Source organism: Leptosomus discolor, chromosome 6 (genome assembly GCF_034619465.1).
Source record: "Leptosomus discolor isolate bLepDis1 chromosome 6, bLepDis1.hap2, whole genome shotgun sequence".
In the NCBI taxonomy this organism is placed as follows: domain Eukaryota; kingdom Metazoa; phylum Chordata; class Aves; order Leptosomiformes; family Leptosomidae; genus Leptosomus; species Leptosomus discolor.
The window spans coordinates 23,340,616-23,359,798 of record NC_141396.1 but is presented as its reverse complement, the minus strand read 5'-3'; the positions used below and the strand labels follow the sequence as shown (position 1 = coordinate 23,359,798).

Genomic DNA, 19,183 nt, shown 5'->3' with positions numbered 1-19,183 from the left:
CATGCTACCATGGAGTGTCACTTCCAAACTTTATCTCCAGAGCTGCAGGAAGAGTCAGTGTCTTTCATGATGACAGTGGCAGGGGAGTGACAGGCAGGCTGGGTGGGGGTAGCTGATGGTGAGCAAGCCTAGTGACAGGATGGGGTGACTAAGAACCAACTGGCTAATTAAAGTACAGCAGGAGGAGGAGCAAAGTATTGAAGGGTGCCAGAGAGAGAGATGCCTCCACAAATTTCTTGTTACACCTCAGCAGTCAAGTGACTGCACAACAGTGAAAGGTTTCCTTAACTCTTTCATGCCTCTTATGGAGTGAAATCAAGGGACTAAGAAAATGGCGCCATTAACTGAAAAGCCTGAATCAAGGTAAGGACACCAGTATGGGGTTTTTTAATCACAGTTAGTCAAAGCTAGTCCCCTAAGAGCTGCTGGGAGCTGAGCTCCCAGGACTTTACATGGCACTGGTGTATGCTAATGTGCATTGAGTGGGTAAGTCTGTTGGGGCTGTACACACTGCATTTCAGATTGCTTCTTTTATTTGGATAGGTATTTCCAGTTGCTGCTTGAAAAGAGAGGAGATACCAAGGTAGTCATTACATGGGTTTGTGTCCTCATTAAGGGAAATGGGCAGATCCTTGCCGCCTTACCCTAGTGACTGGATCTTTCTCCTGACTATTTTTATGGGAAGGAGGGATTGAAAGTAATTCCTGAATGCTGATTCTGAGGCAGTTGCTAAAAAGAAAGTGATGAAAATGGATGTTGAGTTCTCAGCAATATGTGAATTTGTCACCTGGGGCTGAAGGAGTCAGAGGGAAGTGAAGCTGAGGACTGGCTTCTGGAATGTAACTCTGTGCTATTTCTGGAGACGCTTTGAATGTCAGACTGTTGCTTAACCCAGCAGTTCAGTTTTCTCTGAGTGTTTTCAGTAGTGAGTAGAGGAGCAGTCACTGTGTTCTTCAGTCCAGTGTGTAGGTGACTTCAGAGGCAGCACAGTCCAACAAGGCTAGCTAGCCAGCACTCTAGCCTGAATGGCCTGGCAGGCATGGGCTTGCTGTCTGGCCTTGCACGTGTGACAGTGACCAGCCTCTGAGTTTTGCTGGGACCTTTTTGTGCCTGATCATCCAGGTAGATGAATCAGTTCCCTGGGAATCTTTCTAGTGTAGTAATGCCTCCAGGTTGGCAATGTCTAAGGGGAATGACCCTATCTAATCTCAACTTGCATCCCTAGGCTTCTCAAAGGTGTGTTGGAAGTACTGTATGCCTGGCCTCCCCTATATGCATTGGCTAGGCTTAGCTCTATGTGGTTCCCTAGAGGTCATTGCAGTTGTGTGTAAATGAAACAAACTCTCAAACTGGTTTTGCTTATTCTCAAACTGTAAAAAGCAACCTGTAAGACTGATGCGTGCAGCTTGTTACACTGTACCAGCTCAGCTGATATCAAATGCAGCATAGAATAGAGGCCCAAATCTTGTATATCTGCATAAAATAGGAATATCACCTATACACCTTGAAAAGTGTTAGCTGTTGCTTAGTGAGTGTTTGTGCAGAGTTTCAAAATAGCTATTGCTAGCAGAGGTCGCAATTAAAAATTAATGTTTGGTGTGGTTGCCATAGTGAGCACTCATTAATGCCTGTGCAATCCTCTGCATTACACAACTGGGAATCTTGGGATGTGTCTGGGATGGTATAAGGCGGTCTGTAGCATTAAAGTATCTGGTTTATGTGTCAGAGGTACATCAGAAACTTCTCTAACGTTTTTGTGAAATGTTTGTAATCTGGATTTGAACTTTGTGACACTAGTCAATCTCTAATTAGTATTTCTACTTAATGCAACTTCCTCTTACTTACTGCTTCACTGTTTGAGAGTGTGTAACAGAGGTGAAGACAGCCTTTGTATTCTTTGTTATACAAAATCATGCAAGAGAAGCTGCTGGATGTTGTTTAGATGATCTAATTGATTGTATTTATAGAATGCCATTCACTGTAGTAAATGCAATGTAGTGTTTGTGTCCCTCAATCCTACAGTCAGCTGAATGGTTCCATTGTTATACATAATTAGGGCTTCTGGAATTTGGGTCTGTTTATTTACAGCGATTGTTCTGCAGAAGCACAAGTGGCCTAGTATCAGAGGTGTACAGAGAGTTAAGTGCAGTATGCAGAGCACCCCAGCTGCACAGCTCTTACAAATAGTCTCACAACAGCTTGAACTCAAGGAATCTTCTATTTCTTCCAGCTGAAGTATAAAGGCAGCATCCTCTTGGCTAGGTGCAGTCAATGCAGATTGAAAGATTTCCCTTTTGCAAAAAGGTATTTCTGGTGTCATTGAATTAATTACCCCTTAACTGTAAATAAATCCCAATTAAAGTAGTTACGTGCTCCCTGCCCAAATTCCTGTATGAGTCTCAGCTGTGTTACATGTCCTGAACGGTCCCAGGTTGCAGTGTGCTGTTAAATCATTTACAGGTTTCCCTCTGGAGTTGGCAGCCTGAGAGCTGTGCCCAGTGAGCTCTCTTATATAGGATATTGTACATCAGCTTGTTTGTAAAGTGGTTCCATCTATGAGATGTTAACATACATATGACATATAAATCTGAACAGAAATCTCAGCTTCTGCCACTCTCAAATGCTATGCCTTGTGTCTCATGCCAAGATGAATATGAGATTGTTATTTAAAATACCCTAGAAATTTTTATTTTTCTTTCTGAAGTTCTAAGATGTTCACATGAGCTGCTTGGATGTATGGGTGTGGCATAAAGGCGTTTGTTTCTTTAGCGCACACGAATAATATGTGGGCCACAGCTACTGTCACCGTGATCTCAGACATCAAATACAAAAAACAGAGGGCAGTCATGACAGACTCTAGAGGAAGTCAAAGCCCAGTTACAGCGTATTTAAAGTCTTGAGAAGAAATGTTTTTGACTGTAAGGCTACTGATAAGAGCAGCTCACTTAAACAGAGGGAACTGGCCATGCACTGCATTGTCAAGTTACTCTTCTGTGTGGTCTGGGCCAAACAAAACTCTGGAGGGTTGTTTTCCAAGCCCTGTGTCTGATGGCTCAAGCAGGAGCCACCTTTCGTACCCACAACCCTGCAGTTGTAAGTCATTCTCACTTAATGAAGGTTCAGTGGCTGATGTGAAACTATTCCAGTCCATTTCTTTGCAGAGAGGTCCCTGTTGACATCAAATCGCTGCCTGTACTAGCACTGACCATAGAATTGTTTTTAGTAGACAGGCCAGAATTAGAATGGACCAAAAAAGCTGATTTCCTTTTAAAACCTTGCTTTCTGAGCACGTCAGCTGAGGGCTTTGCTTTCTGGTTCTGTGACATTAAGCAGAGTTTAGACTTTGGACTGCCAACCTTTTAAAATCTGCTATTTGCCAGATTTTAATGAGATGAGTGACAACATGCAGACCAGTTGCTTGGGAAATGCTGGTTTACAGGCTTGCAAAATGAAGACTCAGAGGTGCGATCGCTTTCTAAAAATGCGTGGATGAGGGTGAGCACAAGGATGAAGAGCTGCTTAAACAGAAAAATGGTGTTGGTGCAAAACAATTTAGCTGTAGCTATTCATGAATTAAATTTAGTTTGCAAATCAGAAACAGCATTCAAGCCATAAGAGGAATGAGTTCTGGAGCAGGCTTCAAGGCGGAGCAGTAGAGGCAGGAAACCTTACCAGTTTTAAGCTGGAACGCGAAACGTTCTTGCACAAGATTGTATGACACCGTTGCCCTCAATAGCGTGGGAGTAGGCTTGATGACCCAGGAGATCGTTTTCTGCCCGTGCTCCTAAAGTGGTGACCTTGAACTGACCTAACTCAGGTTGCAGCTAAACTTTGTTTACACTGAAGTTGATGGCTGTGAGATGACTTAGTTCAAAAGTACCTCTGAATTCTTAAAGCCACATCTCCTAGTTTACATTTCCTATTTGACTTTTATTATTAAGAGTGGCACATTCCTCTTAAATTGCACAAAAACTGGCACATATAACTCAATTTTGCCAATTAGGAAGAAAACAAACATGCACCATATTTTTTTTTTTTTTTTTAAAGCAGTGATACTGTATATGAAATGTGCTATATTTATTTATTTTAGCAGCTTTAAGTTCAATTATTTATAAGAACACCTTATCCAAGCTTGTGTTCTATGCTGCCATTTGTTTAATTTTGTGAGCTTTCACTACTCCCTCTGCTATCTTACCGCTCACTGAAGAGCGTGGGGAGGCTGTTGCAGAGAGTTGATATGATTCTTCTATGTGCACTGCTTGCTTATTCATAATTTTCATTACATTTATTCTTAGGAGCATGATGTCTTCTGAAGGAATGACAGGATGTTCTTTAACACTTAAATAAAAATGACCAGCAACATATTTCAGTATTTCAGGATAAGAGAATAATGATACTTGGAGAGCGAGCTGATTGTCTGGGTTAACTTGGAGCGGCCTCCTGTATTCTAGTTATTTTTTTCTTGCCACATTTTATGTGGTACAAAGTGAGAAATACAAAGGAGAATTGCTTTCCAGCGAGTTCCTATAAGCAGAATAACCTCCTAATAGGAGGCACTGGCTGCAGTGCAGTTCTTTGTCCACTTCCCAGATTTGGGACTCCACCTTGCTGGCAGGGCTGGTTGAGCAGAGCATCTGGGTCAGGGACACTGGCGACAATGTGAGAAAGGGTCTGAGCCAGGAGCACAAATGAGTGCTGTGTGTGATGTGTGAGACCTGATCAGGTGGAAAGTAAGTTTTGTGATTACCAGTCATCCCTTAAGTCTGAAAGTTTACCATTTTTCTAAAAGCCTCAACTCCTAGATTATACTAATATAAATAAGAATTTGATTTTTCATTTAAGTGCAGACATAAAATATTTAAAGCTCTTGTATATGGAAAGAAAACTTTGAAAATCTAAAAAAGTGAGAACTGAGCAGATAAAGCAGGAGTCCAAATCTCAGGAATATAAGGGACCTGCCCAATAAGTTTTGGGTGCTCATCTCATGTTTAGCAATTGTTTTAAAATCCAATGTGAGTCATCAGAGCTGTCAATAATAAAAAGAGAAGAAACGAAAGGAAATTGCTTCTCCCCGCACGCACATTAGACCACAAAAAATAACTACCGCCTGTGACTCTGAGCTGAGATAGCGGTGACTTAAGAGCGCGTGTCCTTGCTCAGAACTATTAATGAGCTGTTTGTTACCCTCTGCCATTGTAGGGAGAGTACTCGAATGTTTATAGCATGTGAGATAATCCAGAGATGTGCTGTGCAGAAGTAGTTGCCACTTATCTGCATTCCTCCTAAATAGGCTTTCTAAATGCACTGCTCTCTTTTCCACACCAAGTAGGGAAGGAGTTGCAGCCTTGAAGAAATGTGCTGGGGGTGAAAGGGAGGAAGCAAGTGTAAAATTCTGTCTAGAGGTCTGACCAAACTGGCAAGGAGTTGTTGGATGAATATTGTCCTGTTCAGGGTTACAGCTGCTGGCTTATGCCCTGAGGAATTCATTACCTCTCGTTGTGTTTTGAATGTCTGCAGCTTTGAAGCTTTTGTTGCTATGTCTGTCAAATTTCAGGAAAGGCACCAAGTCTGGCAAGGAGACAGTGGCTAATGGTTAGAGCAGGGAGCTGAAAGGAGACACTTGGGGTGTTTGGAGTACTTTTTGTTGTTGTTGTTTGGTTGTTTGTTTTGTTTTGCCTGATCTGGTGGTACTGGTTTCTCTATTTTTAATATTGACATGAGGGATCTCATTTCTGGTTCCCTTTGAAAGGCTCCCTTCTTGAAATGCTGCTGTGTGTACTTGCATGTGTGTCTACAGGAAGTTCTCGAGGGGAACTGGGAGACCAAGTGTTTCCAGATTCACCTGCTCCTGCCACACACAGACAGCCTGTCTGGCCAGTCTGGCAGGGACTGCTCTGTCTAAGGATGCACCATCCAAACACTCATGGCATGCTGACTTACAGCATGTACCTTCTCAAGTGTTACAGAGGGCAACACTTTGCTAGACTGGGGCTGTGGAGGCAGATGTGCTGTCTGGCTGGACCACATATCTGGGCCCAAGACCAGCCTTAGGGCTAAGATAAGCCTAACGGGACTTCAGTATGTGGTTTGGGTTAAGCATATGGGAGACAGGTAGAACAACTCTGTCGCCCTGATGCCAAAAGGCACTGAAGCATGGCCTCAACTCCAAGCGTGCACCATAATTTCCTCAGTCTAAACAGCAGTCATTTCTACTGCGTGTAGCAAATCTGTATGCAGATCCTCAGCTGATCAAAATCAACTTTTAAATGGAGTTTCTGGAGTTACACCAACCCAGGCGCTCAGGATTGGTTACACTCACCTCAAGCACACTGAATCCATTCTGTGTATGGGAACCTGCATTAAGTATATATTCATTTGAGTGCTTGTTATTTTCATGGAATTCTATAATTGCTAGTAAATGTGGGGATGTATGGAAAAGTCATTTTTCTAGATCTAGTTCTAGTGAGTTTGTACACCTCCTCCATTTAATTTTAGCAAACTTCTTTATCACTTTATTTTTAACCTCAAGTCACTTGTGAAAAGTAATTTGCACTTTTAAGGCCAAATAATTGTGCTTTTTTTGGTGTAAATTCTTTTCTGAATGCAATGAAAGCCAATGGTTCACACTGTAAGTGATGTCAAGACTCTCGCATCGAAAAGACATCTGAAGTCAGAGTTTTATGGCAGTTGTGATGACACTGTTTCTAAACAGAGATGAGACAGTTAAAGAAGTATAAAGCATGGGGTCACAAGTATAATCGATTGCTCAGATACTGCCATAGTGGAAGGGGACCTGTGTTGCTCTGGAACTGCAGCAGCAGTGGATCCTGCCTTTGCCCAGGCATGTGGGCTAGTATTTCTTCTTTCCTCTCCTGAAAAGGTAGTGCACTAGATTTTTTAATTTATTTTCCTGCCCTTTTTATCTCGTATACCAGAGGGAAGGATGCAACCTTTTGGGGATGCTTGGAGTGGAAGAAACTTTCTTTTGACTTGTGTGAAGCCCATGGAGAGGGCCAGTGCTGAGTCAAAACTTTTGGGTACCAGCAACCTCCTCAGCTTCACAACAGCTTTAATCCTAAAGCAAAGTTGAGACTTACTGCAGTACTGTAGTACTGCATCTTGTAGTTTTCTGACTGCCCCATGAAGGGACTTGTACTTACCCAATGGGTTTAACTTGTAATGGTTTTCCATGTGTAGAAGAGCAAGATACTGCTACAAACCTCTTTAGCCTTGATAGCCTACCATTTTAGCCTGTTTCTTTCTGCTTTGCTTGAAGTAAGGCATTTTTCTGTAACTGAAACATGCAGAGATCAGAAAGACCATTATTGTTAAGTACATTTGTCTAAATTTTCAGGCTGTGTCAGCTGTTATTGTTTCAGGGTACTTACTGATAACGTGAAATGGTAGAAACAAAAAGCAGATACTGTACAGGCAAGTGAAGTCAGGCAGCAGACCTTTAAGTTGGGCTCAGCTTTTGTTGTTGACTGGTTTTAGACTGCACCCTCCACTTCACGCTGTATTTTAGTGGGATCAGCTTGGAGTTATGCTGCATCCTGCTGAGCCATCACCAACCCATGATGTATATCTCTGGATATTTTAATGAAGAAAATATTTAAATAATTAACTATTGGCAGCTGTTGCTAGGGTGGCATGCTGGAGAGCCCAGATATTGGCTGGTTTTACAGACTGATCTTGTTGAATTTTCTTTTCTTTCCTTTTTTGTATCTGTTGAACATGCTCATTATATTCTGGCTGGTATGAAACAAATGCTAGTTAAGAATGGGGATACTTGAGGCAAGAGAGCAAATTCAATTCCCTGAAGGCAATTTTTACCTCTTACAATGTCCCACTGCTGCCTCCAGTTCATGTAACAGGAAAACATCTCCAGCTCTCTTGTGTAGTTTCTTATTTCTCTTAGCAATTTTTCCCCATGCTTCAGAGATTAGAGTCTTTGTTTATGCATGGTTTCACAGCCTCAGATACCTATTTCTATTCATATCATGGAAGCCGTTAATTGGCTGGAGTTATACCTGATCTCACTCTCTTTAGCACTAACTTCTTTTTTTTGGGGTGGCAGGGAAGATTGTAACACAAAATTAAAGGATTTATAATTCAACCTAGGACCTTTAGAGAGTTGAGAGATCTTGGTAAACACAAACTTGTTCTGTAGAGATGCTACTCTTCAGCTGTTCAGCCAACATCTGTGGTGTGACACTGGAACCTGTTTGTTTGCTGCAGGTATCAAGTCCTCACAGGAGTGGGCACTGGATATGGATAGGCTCCACAATTGTCCTCTGTAGACTGTCGTGACCATAAAAATTGACTTTTTTCTCCTCTGGTCCCCATCCGGTAGTTTTTCTCTTGGGCTGGTAATTTTGCTGCCTTTGGTCTCGGGAGGATTAAAGCTTCTAATTTTGAAGTTTCACTTAGTGGAGTCTGATCCTGAAAATATCAGCAGCGCTGCAGGACTGGAAATGATTGATGCAGAAGTTAATACGCATTTCAACAAGTGTCTCATCTGTATTGTAACATCTTTCAAAGGAGAGACTGACTTTGATCTGAGCAACAGATGGGCTTGAAGTCTGGCAATGGTCTAATGAGAGTTTTAGCTTAAAGCTTTTAGTCTCACTGAGATTTTTTTTTTTAATTGTTTCTTAAAGGTGATGCACGTTTTTATATATTAGAAGCTAGCTGGATTTGCACTTTGCCATATATAGATTCTTAGGCTTTAATCAGTATCTTATTTAGTGTTGAGGATTAGTCTTACACACTGAAAGTACTACCTATATGGGGTGGCAATACTCTTTAAGTTCAGATAATTATCAGCAAAAAATGTAACTGGTGGTTGACATAAATCCATTTAGGTTTTGAAAGTAATTTTTTTTAAGAAACTGTGACTATTACCTTGACTTTTGTGATGAATGTTCAGCATCATGTCCAGTGCTGTCTGGGCAGACATGAAACGCAAGGTAACCATTCTGCCTTTCACTTTAAACAGACATAAACAAAATCCAGAAGTGAAAAAGACAAGTCCCTCCACCACAATGAGCTCTGGTAAGTCTGTGTTGTTTTCCCGCTTGCCTTCATTGGCATACGTTTTTATTACTAGAAATATTCCTGTCTGTTTCTGATGCAATTACTTACTCTTTTTTTTTTTTTTTTTTTTTGACTCTTTTTCTGCCTCCCAGAAAAGAGTCAAAGCCCTTGAAAGCTCAGGGAATCTTGACTATTACGACAACAGCAAAATGGCTTCATAGTAAAAAGTGTCCTGGCTTCATGTTTGTTGTTTCAATTTGGCCCATAATGCTCAAAAAAATTACTAGAAACATCTTGAGCTGGAGTAGGTCACTTTAGCTTCTTTCACTTTGGAACACAAGAATTCAAAATTATTGATTACCTGAAAAAATCACCTGAAAGAATGTGATATGTTTTAGTAGAGGTGAATGCAAAGTTCGACATCTGGACAGGAAAAATCAGCTGTTCAAAGAAAAATGAGGGACCAGGAAATGGGGGCTGGTTGGGAAGAGGAAAACTGTGCTTGTCTGGGTAACAGACTAAATCACAGTAAAAACCAAAGCAAACACCATACTGAAGTGCCATATGTAGAACCTGTGGAATAATATTCCCACTTGATTTTTGCACCTTATCAAGTCTCAGCTGGAGTATCACGTCCAGTTTTTAGCACCACATTTTGAGAAAAACACGAACCATTTGGAGACAGTAGAAGGAAAGGTAGGAGATTAATTGGGGTCTGAAAAACATGCGCTGGGAATTTGGATTAAGCGTTGATAAGCTTTGAGCTTATGAAGCACTGGAACAGGTTGCTTTAGGGTGATGTTGGAAGTTTGTAAGAACTCGTTAGGCAAACATTTGTCAGTAGTGACAGAGGTAGATTTGTTTCTCCTATGGGTCAAGAATATGGCTTTCGATGACCCTTGGAGGTTCTTTCTAGCACTATCTTCTCTTCTGCTTTTCTCTGAATTCACAAGAACCGGTTTTTATTCCTATCAGCTCAGGACGTTGCAGACTTGAAAAATCTCTCTTGAAAATCTCATCACTGAGCTGGATGCCATATGCACATACAGAGACAGTCTCTGTTTAAAAGAGGCTGTGATCCAGGTAGGCAAAGGGAAAGGAGAAACAGGGTGTGTTATCCAAGGGAGGTTTGTGTCTCCAAGCAACATCTCCTGTGAGATAGTAGGAATACTTCCTAGTTCATGAATCAAGTAGTGCTGACCCGTGGCATCCCCTCATAGTCAGAGGTTAAATTCAGTTGCAGAGGTTAAAACATGCTTCTTCATTTGTTTTACAGAACGTGAAGAAATTGATGTTGCAAAAACTGTTGTCAATGGGCTGAGCAGCAATGGACAAGAAAAAGGTGGGTTAAGAGCTTCAGAGACATCTCTGCAGCTCCCCCTGCATGTCAGCTGCGTGATGTGGTTGATTTCCCTGGATATTCACTACAGCAGGGGTTTCCAAATTTAGTTTGCTTGGCGACTGATACAAGAAAAGCCTTGTGCTGCACTATGCCAGCAGCAGCAGCATGTCTTAGCTCAACAAGTGTTCTTTGTCTCTTAAAGGTGCCAGGCTGGATTTGCCTCTCTGTATATTTTTAGTGCTGTTTTGAGGGAAGCTGTGCACTACTTTGTGGTACTTGTGAGCACCTATGAATCAGTATCTTAATGTGGTTAGACAGCATGTGTTTGTGGGTGCCTCTGAATGAATCCTGTTAACTTCAGAGGGAGTAGAAGGTTTGATCCCGGGATTAAAGGGCAGGAACTAACAATTTAAGTAATAAAAAATTTAAAAATCTGTCATTAGCAACAACTATTTATACCCCAAAGTTACCTAAACAAACCAATCTTCATATTAACATCAGCGGGTTTGCAGTGTGCTTTATATAGCATTCAGTTTTGTGTAGTGATGGTGTCTATTTTGGCAGGGTGAAAATATGTGCTTGTATTGGGTTGGTTTTCTCTTAGTTTCATTTCCCTTCTTTTCCTTTGATGTCTTTTTATAGTGGTTAGTATTTTGACTGCATTGTGGATGGATGAATCCAGTCAGTTACAGAGCAGAATTAGGTTTGTTTCATAAACCACAGGTTGTTTGGATTTGGGATTTATTGTGTTTGCAGGGTCTCCAGTGCTCAGGGAGAAGCATGGAGAAACAGGGGTTTTGATTTGGGTTCCTCTTTTATAAAAAAATAATTTAAAACAATCCCATCAAATTAAAAACTAATGATTTTATGAGGTTTGAAAAAAATTCTGTCAAGGTATTCCCCCGTCCTTTTGCTTGAGCTCTTTTCTAGCTTGGTGAAGTATGTGCTTTCCCCTTTCGCCAGGGACCACAAAGATCTGCCACAAGAGGGGGTGTACACACCACCCTGATGTCAGTCAGTGCCTTCCTTAAGATCGCCAAGTGCTCAGTATTGCTGTGTAAAGTATTAGAAATGTGATTCCTCTTACTCCTGATTTTGCAGGCCTGAGAGAGATGGCATGGAATGTTGAGGAGGCACTTAGCATTTTCCAGTTAAGTGCAGAAAGCTAATAGGTTTTAAAGGAGAAAATCCTGGCTCTGCAGAAATCAAGAGCACAACTTAAGTTATTCTGATGGAGCCATGATTTACAAGATGTTCATCTTGGCAGATCCTGTTGAGCTTCACCTCTGAGTAGTTTTGTCTTTGCCTTTTTTTTACCACCACCCCTCCCCCTGCCCCCCCTTTTTTTTTTTTTTAATTTAAAAAGCGTTCTATGTTAGCTGCAAGGCAGAGTCAGAGAAAGGAAGGACCAGCTGCTTTGGAAAGTGTTGTAACAATTGCTAGAATTTTGCCCAGTGCTATGTATGGTTTTTCCCCTATGTTACTATATCTAGTATAATTAGTGTGCTAGCTGATGGAGTCCAGTAGAAGTCTCTTCAGTTTACTGTTTAAATGGATGGATTTTTTCTGGAATGAATATTCTGATGCTATCCTTTGGCCTGGGACTATTTTCAAGATTATTTGATGTTTCACTTCCCTCTGTTGCTGAACTTGTAAAATATGTGCCATAAAATCCAGAATTCATGTAATGTGGCTAGTTTAATGTTCCTCTCTCAACCTTTCAATCCTTGTGTTTTCACTTTAGTTTGTTTTAACTGAGGAACATTCATGTTAGCTTAATGTTTTTATTTTTGCATGTAGTGTGTCTCAGCTAAATGATTACACTGAAATTTTTTGATGGCCTCTAAAAACCAATGCTTCCAGATTCTTTTTGCCTGCAGCATAGTGGCAGTCAGCAGTTAGTCAATTCAGTAAGCAGATCTGTATGCTGCATAAAACAGACACGTCCTGAATTAGGGCAAATGAAGGGATATTTTTAACAGTTGCATCACTGCTCTCTGGACTGCTTTTGTATTTGAAATTTCCTGCTATTGTGTCTCCAAGTACATTAGGAAATTTTGTGGCATGCTTCCCAAACTCTGTTCTTCCCTTTTTGGATGTGCCATTTACACTTTTGTGTTTGCAGCTGTTGACGTCCCTTTATGTGCACGCTCTATTTCTGCCGTTAAAATAATCCCTGTGAAGAAAGTGAAAAGTTCTCCTCACCTAGTGCTGCCTACAGGTATCTTCTTCCTTCCTGCCCCTGCCATGCATTAGTTGACCATCTTCTCTTCTTTCTCTCTCTCTCTCCCTCACCCCTCCACCCCCCCGCCCCGCTGCTTCACCCACGCACTTTGGCTAGTTTTCAGCTTCTTCCTCTTCTCACTGTTTCCAGAGCTGTAGATTTCATCAGTAGGTAATAAAGTTAGCTCTTGATGGCACAATACACTGTTCTCAATTATGCTGCTCCTCTGCAGGCATAATTGTGTCTACTTGAATCTGGGGTCGTTGTATGCTCTTCTAATGCTTGATTATGAATAATATTGTTATTACAGCCTCATTTTGAAACAAACTCCTGATGAACCAAAGAATGTTTCCTGTGTATCTTGAGTCTTTATGAAAGTAAATGGATGTTGGAGATGATATTTTACAGGTTCAAGCATAGTTCAACATTGGTGGGATGGGTTTGTTTTTCTGTTCGTACACTGACTTTACAGAATCTCTATATGGGTAAATAAGGATATTAGGCTGTCTGTCACCCCCTCCCCAAGCATATGTTTTCCCACTAAAAGTACAAGATTATTTTTGTATTTTGCTAGATTTGGACAGTCAGACTAGTCTAGCTGATACTGCTTTTGTTTCCTAATCTGTCACACGTGTGCTCTGTTGGACTAGCACAGTGCTAATGTCATGTTTATTACCATCTGCTGGATGTGAGGGAATTCAACACCTTAGGTATTTGTCTTCGTCTCCCAAATTGAAATAGTCTTGACTATTTCATTTTCAAACCTTTTAAAAATTTTTTTTCTTTAGTTCTTTTGATTTGGTATACAGGTTTAATATGTTGTATGAAGATGAAAAAAGTGCTTTGATTCTCAAATTTGATTCCCCTGCAATATGATGGAGACATTTGTGACATGTTCAACCCTATGTGTTTCCATTTCTCTTCAGTGCCTGTGAAGAAAATCAAGGTATAGGAACGTAGGAGAACAGCTATGCTGCACTCTTTGTAGACGTCTAAATAGGGCCTGGTGACTCCTAACAATGTGTCTGTGCCTCAGAATTACAGTACTCTTGAAACTGGAATCCCAGAGCTTAAACCTTTGTCCTCTGGTTTGAAAGTGGGTCCGTAGAGTCCACAGTCCTGTGTTGTGCTGTGTGGATGGGAACAATAGCCAGCACTGACTCCCAGGCAAAAGGAGTCCTGACCCTATCTGGATCATGTGAAAATAAGTCGGAGAAGTCAACTTCTGTTTCACCAGGCATGTGGATGAGCTCAGGCATGATCAGTTGTGTGAGTGCAAATGTGTTATGTTTAAGGATTAGGCAGCATTTGATACGTCTGTGTGAATAGTCTTTCCCCTCACAGAGGCTGCCTGAATGCTGCTTAAACTAAAGGCTGGACTGTAGGAAGGTATCATCTGCTTCCTTACTTATTCCACCCTTTTTCCAGTCTTAAGTGTGTCTCTGAGGCTGTGCTTTTTGTGAAATCCCTAAAGCTTGAACTGCAGTGATTCCAGCATAGAGAACTTTCAATGTGAGCCAGGTGTTTGACGTTTGTTGACTCTTTCGCCTTACTGCTGTTGTCCATCTGACACTATTGATGTTTCCCTATATTGTGGCCACCTTGGCTGTGGTTTGTGTGTTTTGCAGCCTTAGCCAAGATGTTGTCATGATCTATAGGCACTGTACTGGTGTGGGTTTAACGGGGCATTATCTTACTGAAACCAGCCAGGGAATGTTCGTCCGCACAAACATGGGCTGTTGTCTGGGCAATAAGCAGCAGTCTTTGCCCCCTCTCTCCAGTCTGAACTTTCATTGTAATAACAGTTCCTAGAGAGGACCTGCATGCCTCCCCATGCAGAGATAGCATGATCCTCACTCCATAAAAATAAAAATCATTGTGTTGTCATTTGTGTAACACAGCACATGCTCAGTATCTCTTCAGGCTCCCTGTGCAGTGTCATGGTAGGACTAGCACCTCGGTTTAGGTAAGTTAAAGTGAAGTCTGATGGCAGCTGCAGGGTCAGTAATAGTGCATGAGAAAGGAAGGTGATATGGTTTCCTGTGGAAGTAGCTTAGATAAGTGAGAGACTCTTTAGACTTACTGTTTCTATAGGTATCTTAGAGGAAACAACGCTCTGGAAGGATTTTAAGTAAGGGGAGGAAGATAGCCTTGAAGTACTAGTTTGTTATTAGTTAATAGGATGACGGGAGAAAAAAAAAACAAAACAAAACAAACAAAAAAACCAAACAGTCCACGGACTGAAACGCGCAAAGGTAAGCCTACAGAGAACCTGTGCTGAATCTGGCCTCAGCAAGCACACTGGCATGATCTGCTGTCTGGCTCACAGGTTGATCCAAAGAGGTATATGTTAAATCTCCTTCTAGTTTTTGGGATTTGCGTTCCTATGTCAGAAGGTGAAACACTGCCATGAAATAGTGAGATGGCAAGAAGATGTCTTGCAGTACCCTGCCTTTAGATAATAGTCAGCATAGTTACAAGATGTTATCCTCTAGTGATCATAAGACTTTTTTTTTTTTTTTTTCCTCTTTCAGTCCTGCACAAAAGGCATTTCTAAGGCTTTAGCACACAACTCATATTGCTTTATACTGCTGGGTATATCCCTGTAGAAGAGCCACAGCTGTAATGGTAGAATGTCCTTGCTAGTACAATATTGTCACACAAAGCAGACCAAATAAAGCAAATAGACCTGTGGAATTTGGTTCAAACATTCATCCTTTTTTCCTCCTTTCTTAGCTCTGTTACACTGACTCAGAACTTACTTCTGCATTCATCAGTTACATGAATATGAAACTGCTTTGATTTCTCAGTGCTTTAAATCCGGAGCTAATCTTCATCTGCATAAATGTTACTAGATTGATTCATCCAGAGGCAGCCATGCTAAAATTACTCCATAGACCTCTAATAGCTCCGAATAGCTTTGTATCATCTGTTTCGATGTGTCTCCTCTGTGCATGTGCATTTCCTGTAGAAATGGATCCCACTAAAGTCTGCAGTGGAAAAGGAGCTGTGACCCTCCGGGCATCTCCAGCCTATGAAGAGAACCAGAATATCACTTCACCATGTCCTCAGGATGTTGAGCAACCTGAAAGTAAGTGGGTGGAAGGTTAACTGAGATGTGTTACTCACAATAACCTCAAGAGAGGTCAGTCCAGGGTCTTGGGGGAAGTTTTTTTTTTAACTATGATTTAAAGCCCAAAATCCTGTAGCATAATTGGAAACTTCTTGCAAGAACCAGACCAGGGGAGGGAGACTGACTCCTGCTCTCTCCTAGTGCAGATTTAGTGGCCACTCACTCATTGGCTTAAGTTTGTTTACATCTCCCTCTTGCTGTCAGGAGCATCAAAACCTCTTAATTTTTTTTTTTTTTTTTTTTTTTTTTTTCCTGGGAGGCCCATGTCACCTCCTTTTATCCCAGGCGTGCGGTGGAACAGAAAGAGGCCAAATGGTGCTACTGCCACCATAGCATTCACTTGGGTTGTCAAGGGAGCAGGGATAGCGTCCCAGACAGACAGTGTTGCCACAGAGCTCTGCCATCTTTCAGTAGCAGACGTGTAATTACTTAATTGTTGGAGACAGGCAAAGCATAGCAAACCTGGCCAGTGTTGTGGGTCTGGCGCAGATGATGAGCTCCCAAAGGGAAGATGCCATTAAGGGGGGAGGGGGTCAAACTTGCTCTTGAAAGCAAAGCATACATTATTTCTGACTGTATTGTTGGAGGAAGGGCAATTCCATTAATTCCAGCCCCAATGTGCTGCTTTCTGCTCTGTCTTCTCCCATTCTGTTCCATCCGTGACCTACCTTCTTTTCCTGCTTGCCATTCTCTGTTTCTTCACTCCTAGCCCCCACCATTGCCTCTCTCCTTTCTGTTGATGGCTTCATAAATTTCTAGCAGCTTGAATGCAATGAGCCCATTACTATGGAAATCAGCTCATTAATACTTCCTTTGCTTAGTCTCTCAGTTGCTTTATGAATGTACTTTGGAGCTGGAAGAGCTTTTTGCATATAACTTAAACAGCAAAATGGGTAGAGAGGTGGGAAGGAGCCCACTGGGAGGCTTACGAGACCAATGCATCTAGCTGCAGGGACTGGGTTGCAAAGTGACATTGTATTTTATGACTCCCTTCATGCATATGCACTTAGTCTGCAAGACCTGATCTATTTGTTGGCAGTCCTTTATCTCAGTTAATCATACATAGTGATGTTGCTAAGGACAGATAATGTCTTCATAGCCTGTATCATGGCTGAATACAGGGTCCCTAAATTTCCAGTAATTTGTGGTGTCTGGATGTCAAACTGCAGCTTTAGAACATAGCTAGCTGGGCTGCCTTTTTGCCTCTGAAATAAGAATGTCAATGAACAATTGTTTCTTCATTGCTCTGAATGAATTGCCTTGTGTTTACAAAGGTCAGAAACAAGAAGGACATCATGTTTAGGGCTGGTCTCTATGGTAATAAGGCAACCCTGTCAGAAAGCATTTTATGTGTGAAATGAAGTAGCTGAACTCTTTACTTCAATTGGTACGTATTTTCTGTAATGTAATGGTTTATTTTTTTCCCCTTTCTTTTCCTCTATGCCTGTCCTCCCCCCTCACCTCTTCTGTCCCTCCTTTCTGTGAAATGCTTAGGTCTGGAGCCACAAAACCCAGAAACAGGTACAAACATTGGCTGCTTATGTTGTTGGTTCTGTTTCTGTCTTGGAAGTATATCTTGTTGCCTGGAAAAAAAAAAAAAGGAAAAAAAAAAAAAGGAAGAAAGGAGTCCCATCCTTTTGCTCGTCCTGTAGCTGGAGGGAATCCTCTGTGATCTGAGTTTTCCTCCCCTTGTAGATGATTGGAAGTCATCATCTGACACTAATGCCAATGGGGATGCCCAGCCATCTTCTCTGGCTGCCAAGGGTTATAGAAGTGTGCGTCCGAACCTTTCCTCAGACAGCAAGCCACAGGTAAGCCTTTCTTCTGTGACCTGAGGGTGATCTTCTGGGTTCAAGCACTGGATTCATGGTCAGGAATCTTGGGTTGAACTCCAAACTTTGCTGCAGACTTGGGTAAGTTGCTGTGCCTCAGCTTTTCCTACCTTTAAAATGGGGGCAGCACTGATGTCAGCAGAGTGCTGTGGAGCTTGTGTGTTCAAGCACGCCACAGTGTTTCCTTGATGAATGAAGGAGGAGGACGCTAATTGTTTGCAAGAAAAAAGGTGAAGTAGTCGTCTGTTACTATTTGTCATTTATGTTGGTCTGTTTCCTAGAGGTTGCTGCAGGCCAAAAGCAGAGTTACACCTTACATTAAAAACAAGATATTGGGGAAATGCCTTTCAGTTTTAATGCTGTAACTGATACAAGCCAGCAAGGGAAATGTTATTTGTACCTGAAGGTGATTGTTGAAGTCAACCTGTTAAGACAAGTGTAACTTCGTCCTTTTTCTTTTGGATGGTCGGTCTGCACAGAAGCAGTCTGAAAGCTGATAAGGAAACCCTTCATTAGAAACCTCTTTCTGGTGTGAAACAGAGTCCCTTTCAAGTCTTATCCCCTATCAGGGTGACTGCTCACATCATCAGGGACCTATAGCAATGTCACATAACAGGCACCATTCCTGAAATTGTAAGTGAAAGTGGAAGAAGGCACAACTTGGAAGAAGGCATGGGAAGGCGCAGCACCGTAAAGGAGACCTGTTTACTGCCTGATACTTACAGCTGTCTTGTACTCCCTTATTGATCTTGATGAACAAACAGAGTGCTGATGCACATAGTACTTCTTATTGAAGTCTCAAGGACTGCTGTCCAAACTAATTTGAAATGGAAGAAAGTGGAAAACAGCAATTGCAGATGGTGAATTAGTATTTCCTGATAGTACTATGTATTGGTAAAGTGAGTCTTCGCCTAACTGGGGAAATATTGTGGCACTGTGAAGTCTCCAGGCTGAAACTACTATCCTTAAGGAATCAAAAGGAACGAGCCTGTTCCAGAAACATAAGCCTTTCAGAAGGAATGCCTACAACCCACTTCTCCACTCCCTTACACATCAGGGAAGGAGGAGAAAGAGGGGCAGCATGAGGACAGTAGATTTTGGGACAGCAGCTGTAATTATATGCAGCTATTCTAGGTCTATGTCCGTGTAACAAGAATAGGTGCTGTTCACAACCTGTCGTATGTGGATGAACTTTAAAGGAGGTGTTTTTTCACGTTTGAAATGTTGCAAGCTATTAAGGCATTTTCATTCTCTAGTTTTGGCTATTTTCGCAGCAGTTTAGTCAGCCTTTGCCTATAAAGATAGTACAACAGAGGGTGTGTAAAACCTACTTTCATAGTCTCCAGAGGGTTCATTTGCAGGAATGCAGGGAGCTACTGTTCACTAGGTGGGTGTTTTAATTCTCTTCCTTTCAGTAGTTTATAGTTTTCAGCTACTGGCAACAAAACAATAAATAAAACGAAACCTCTCTGTTGCACAGTTATTTTACTCGAAAAGAGTTTGGCTTTCAGAAAAAATTTGTTGTAATTGGAGTTGGAGTTGCAGTTGGCAGGCAGTTGTGAAATTAGCAACCTATATGTTACAAAGTACCAAAACAAGTAAAGCTTTTTTTATTA

The 19,183-nt window shown here is 41.5% G+C and overlaps 1 protein-coding gene across 3 annotated transcripts in view; it reads left to right on the top strand.

The window, feature by feature from the left end:
• The first annotated feature begins 331 nt into the window (after positions 1-331).
• Positions 332-19,183, top strand: part of SORBS1 (sorbin and SH3 domain containing 1) — an 81,524-nt gene continuing 62,672 nt past the window's right edge. For all 3 annotated transcript variants that reach the window (XM_086466360.1, XM_086466361.1, XM_086466359.1), the window contains exons 1-7: positions 332-363; positions 8,999-9,054; positions 10,313-10,378; positions 12,504-12,599; positions 15,574-15,693; positions 17,230-17,256; positions 17,431-17,546. In XM_086466360.1, the coding sequence (XP_086322486.1) occupies positions 332-363; positions 8,999-9,054; positions 10,313-10,378; positions 12,504-12,599; positions 15,574-15,693; positions 17,230-17,256; positions 17,431-17,546 (513 nt within the window). The remainder of the gene's footprint in view (positions 364-8,998; positions 9,055-10,312; positions 10,379-12,503; positions 12,600-15,573; positions 15,694-17,229; positions 17,257-17,430; positions 17,547-19,183) is intronic.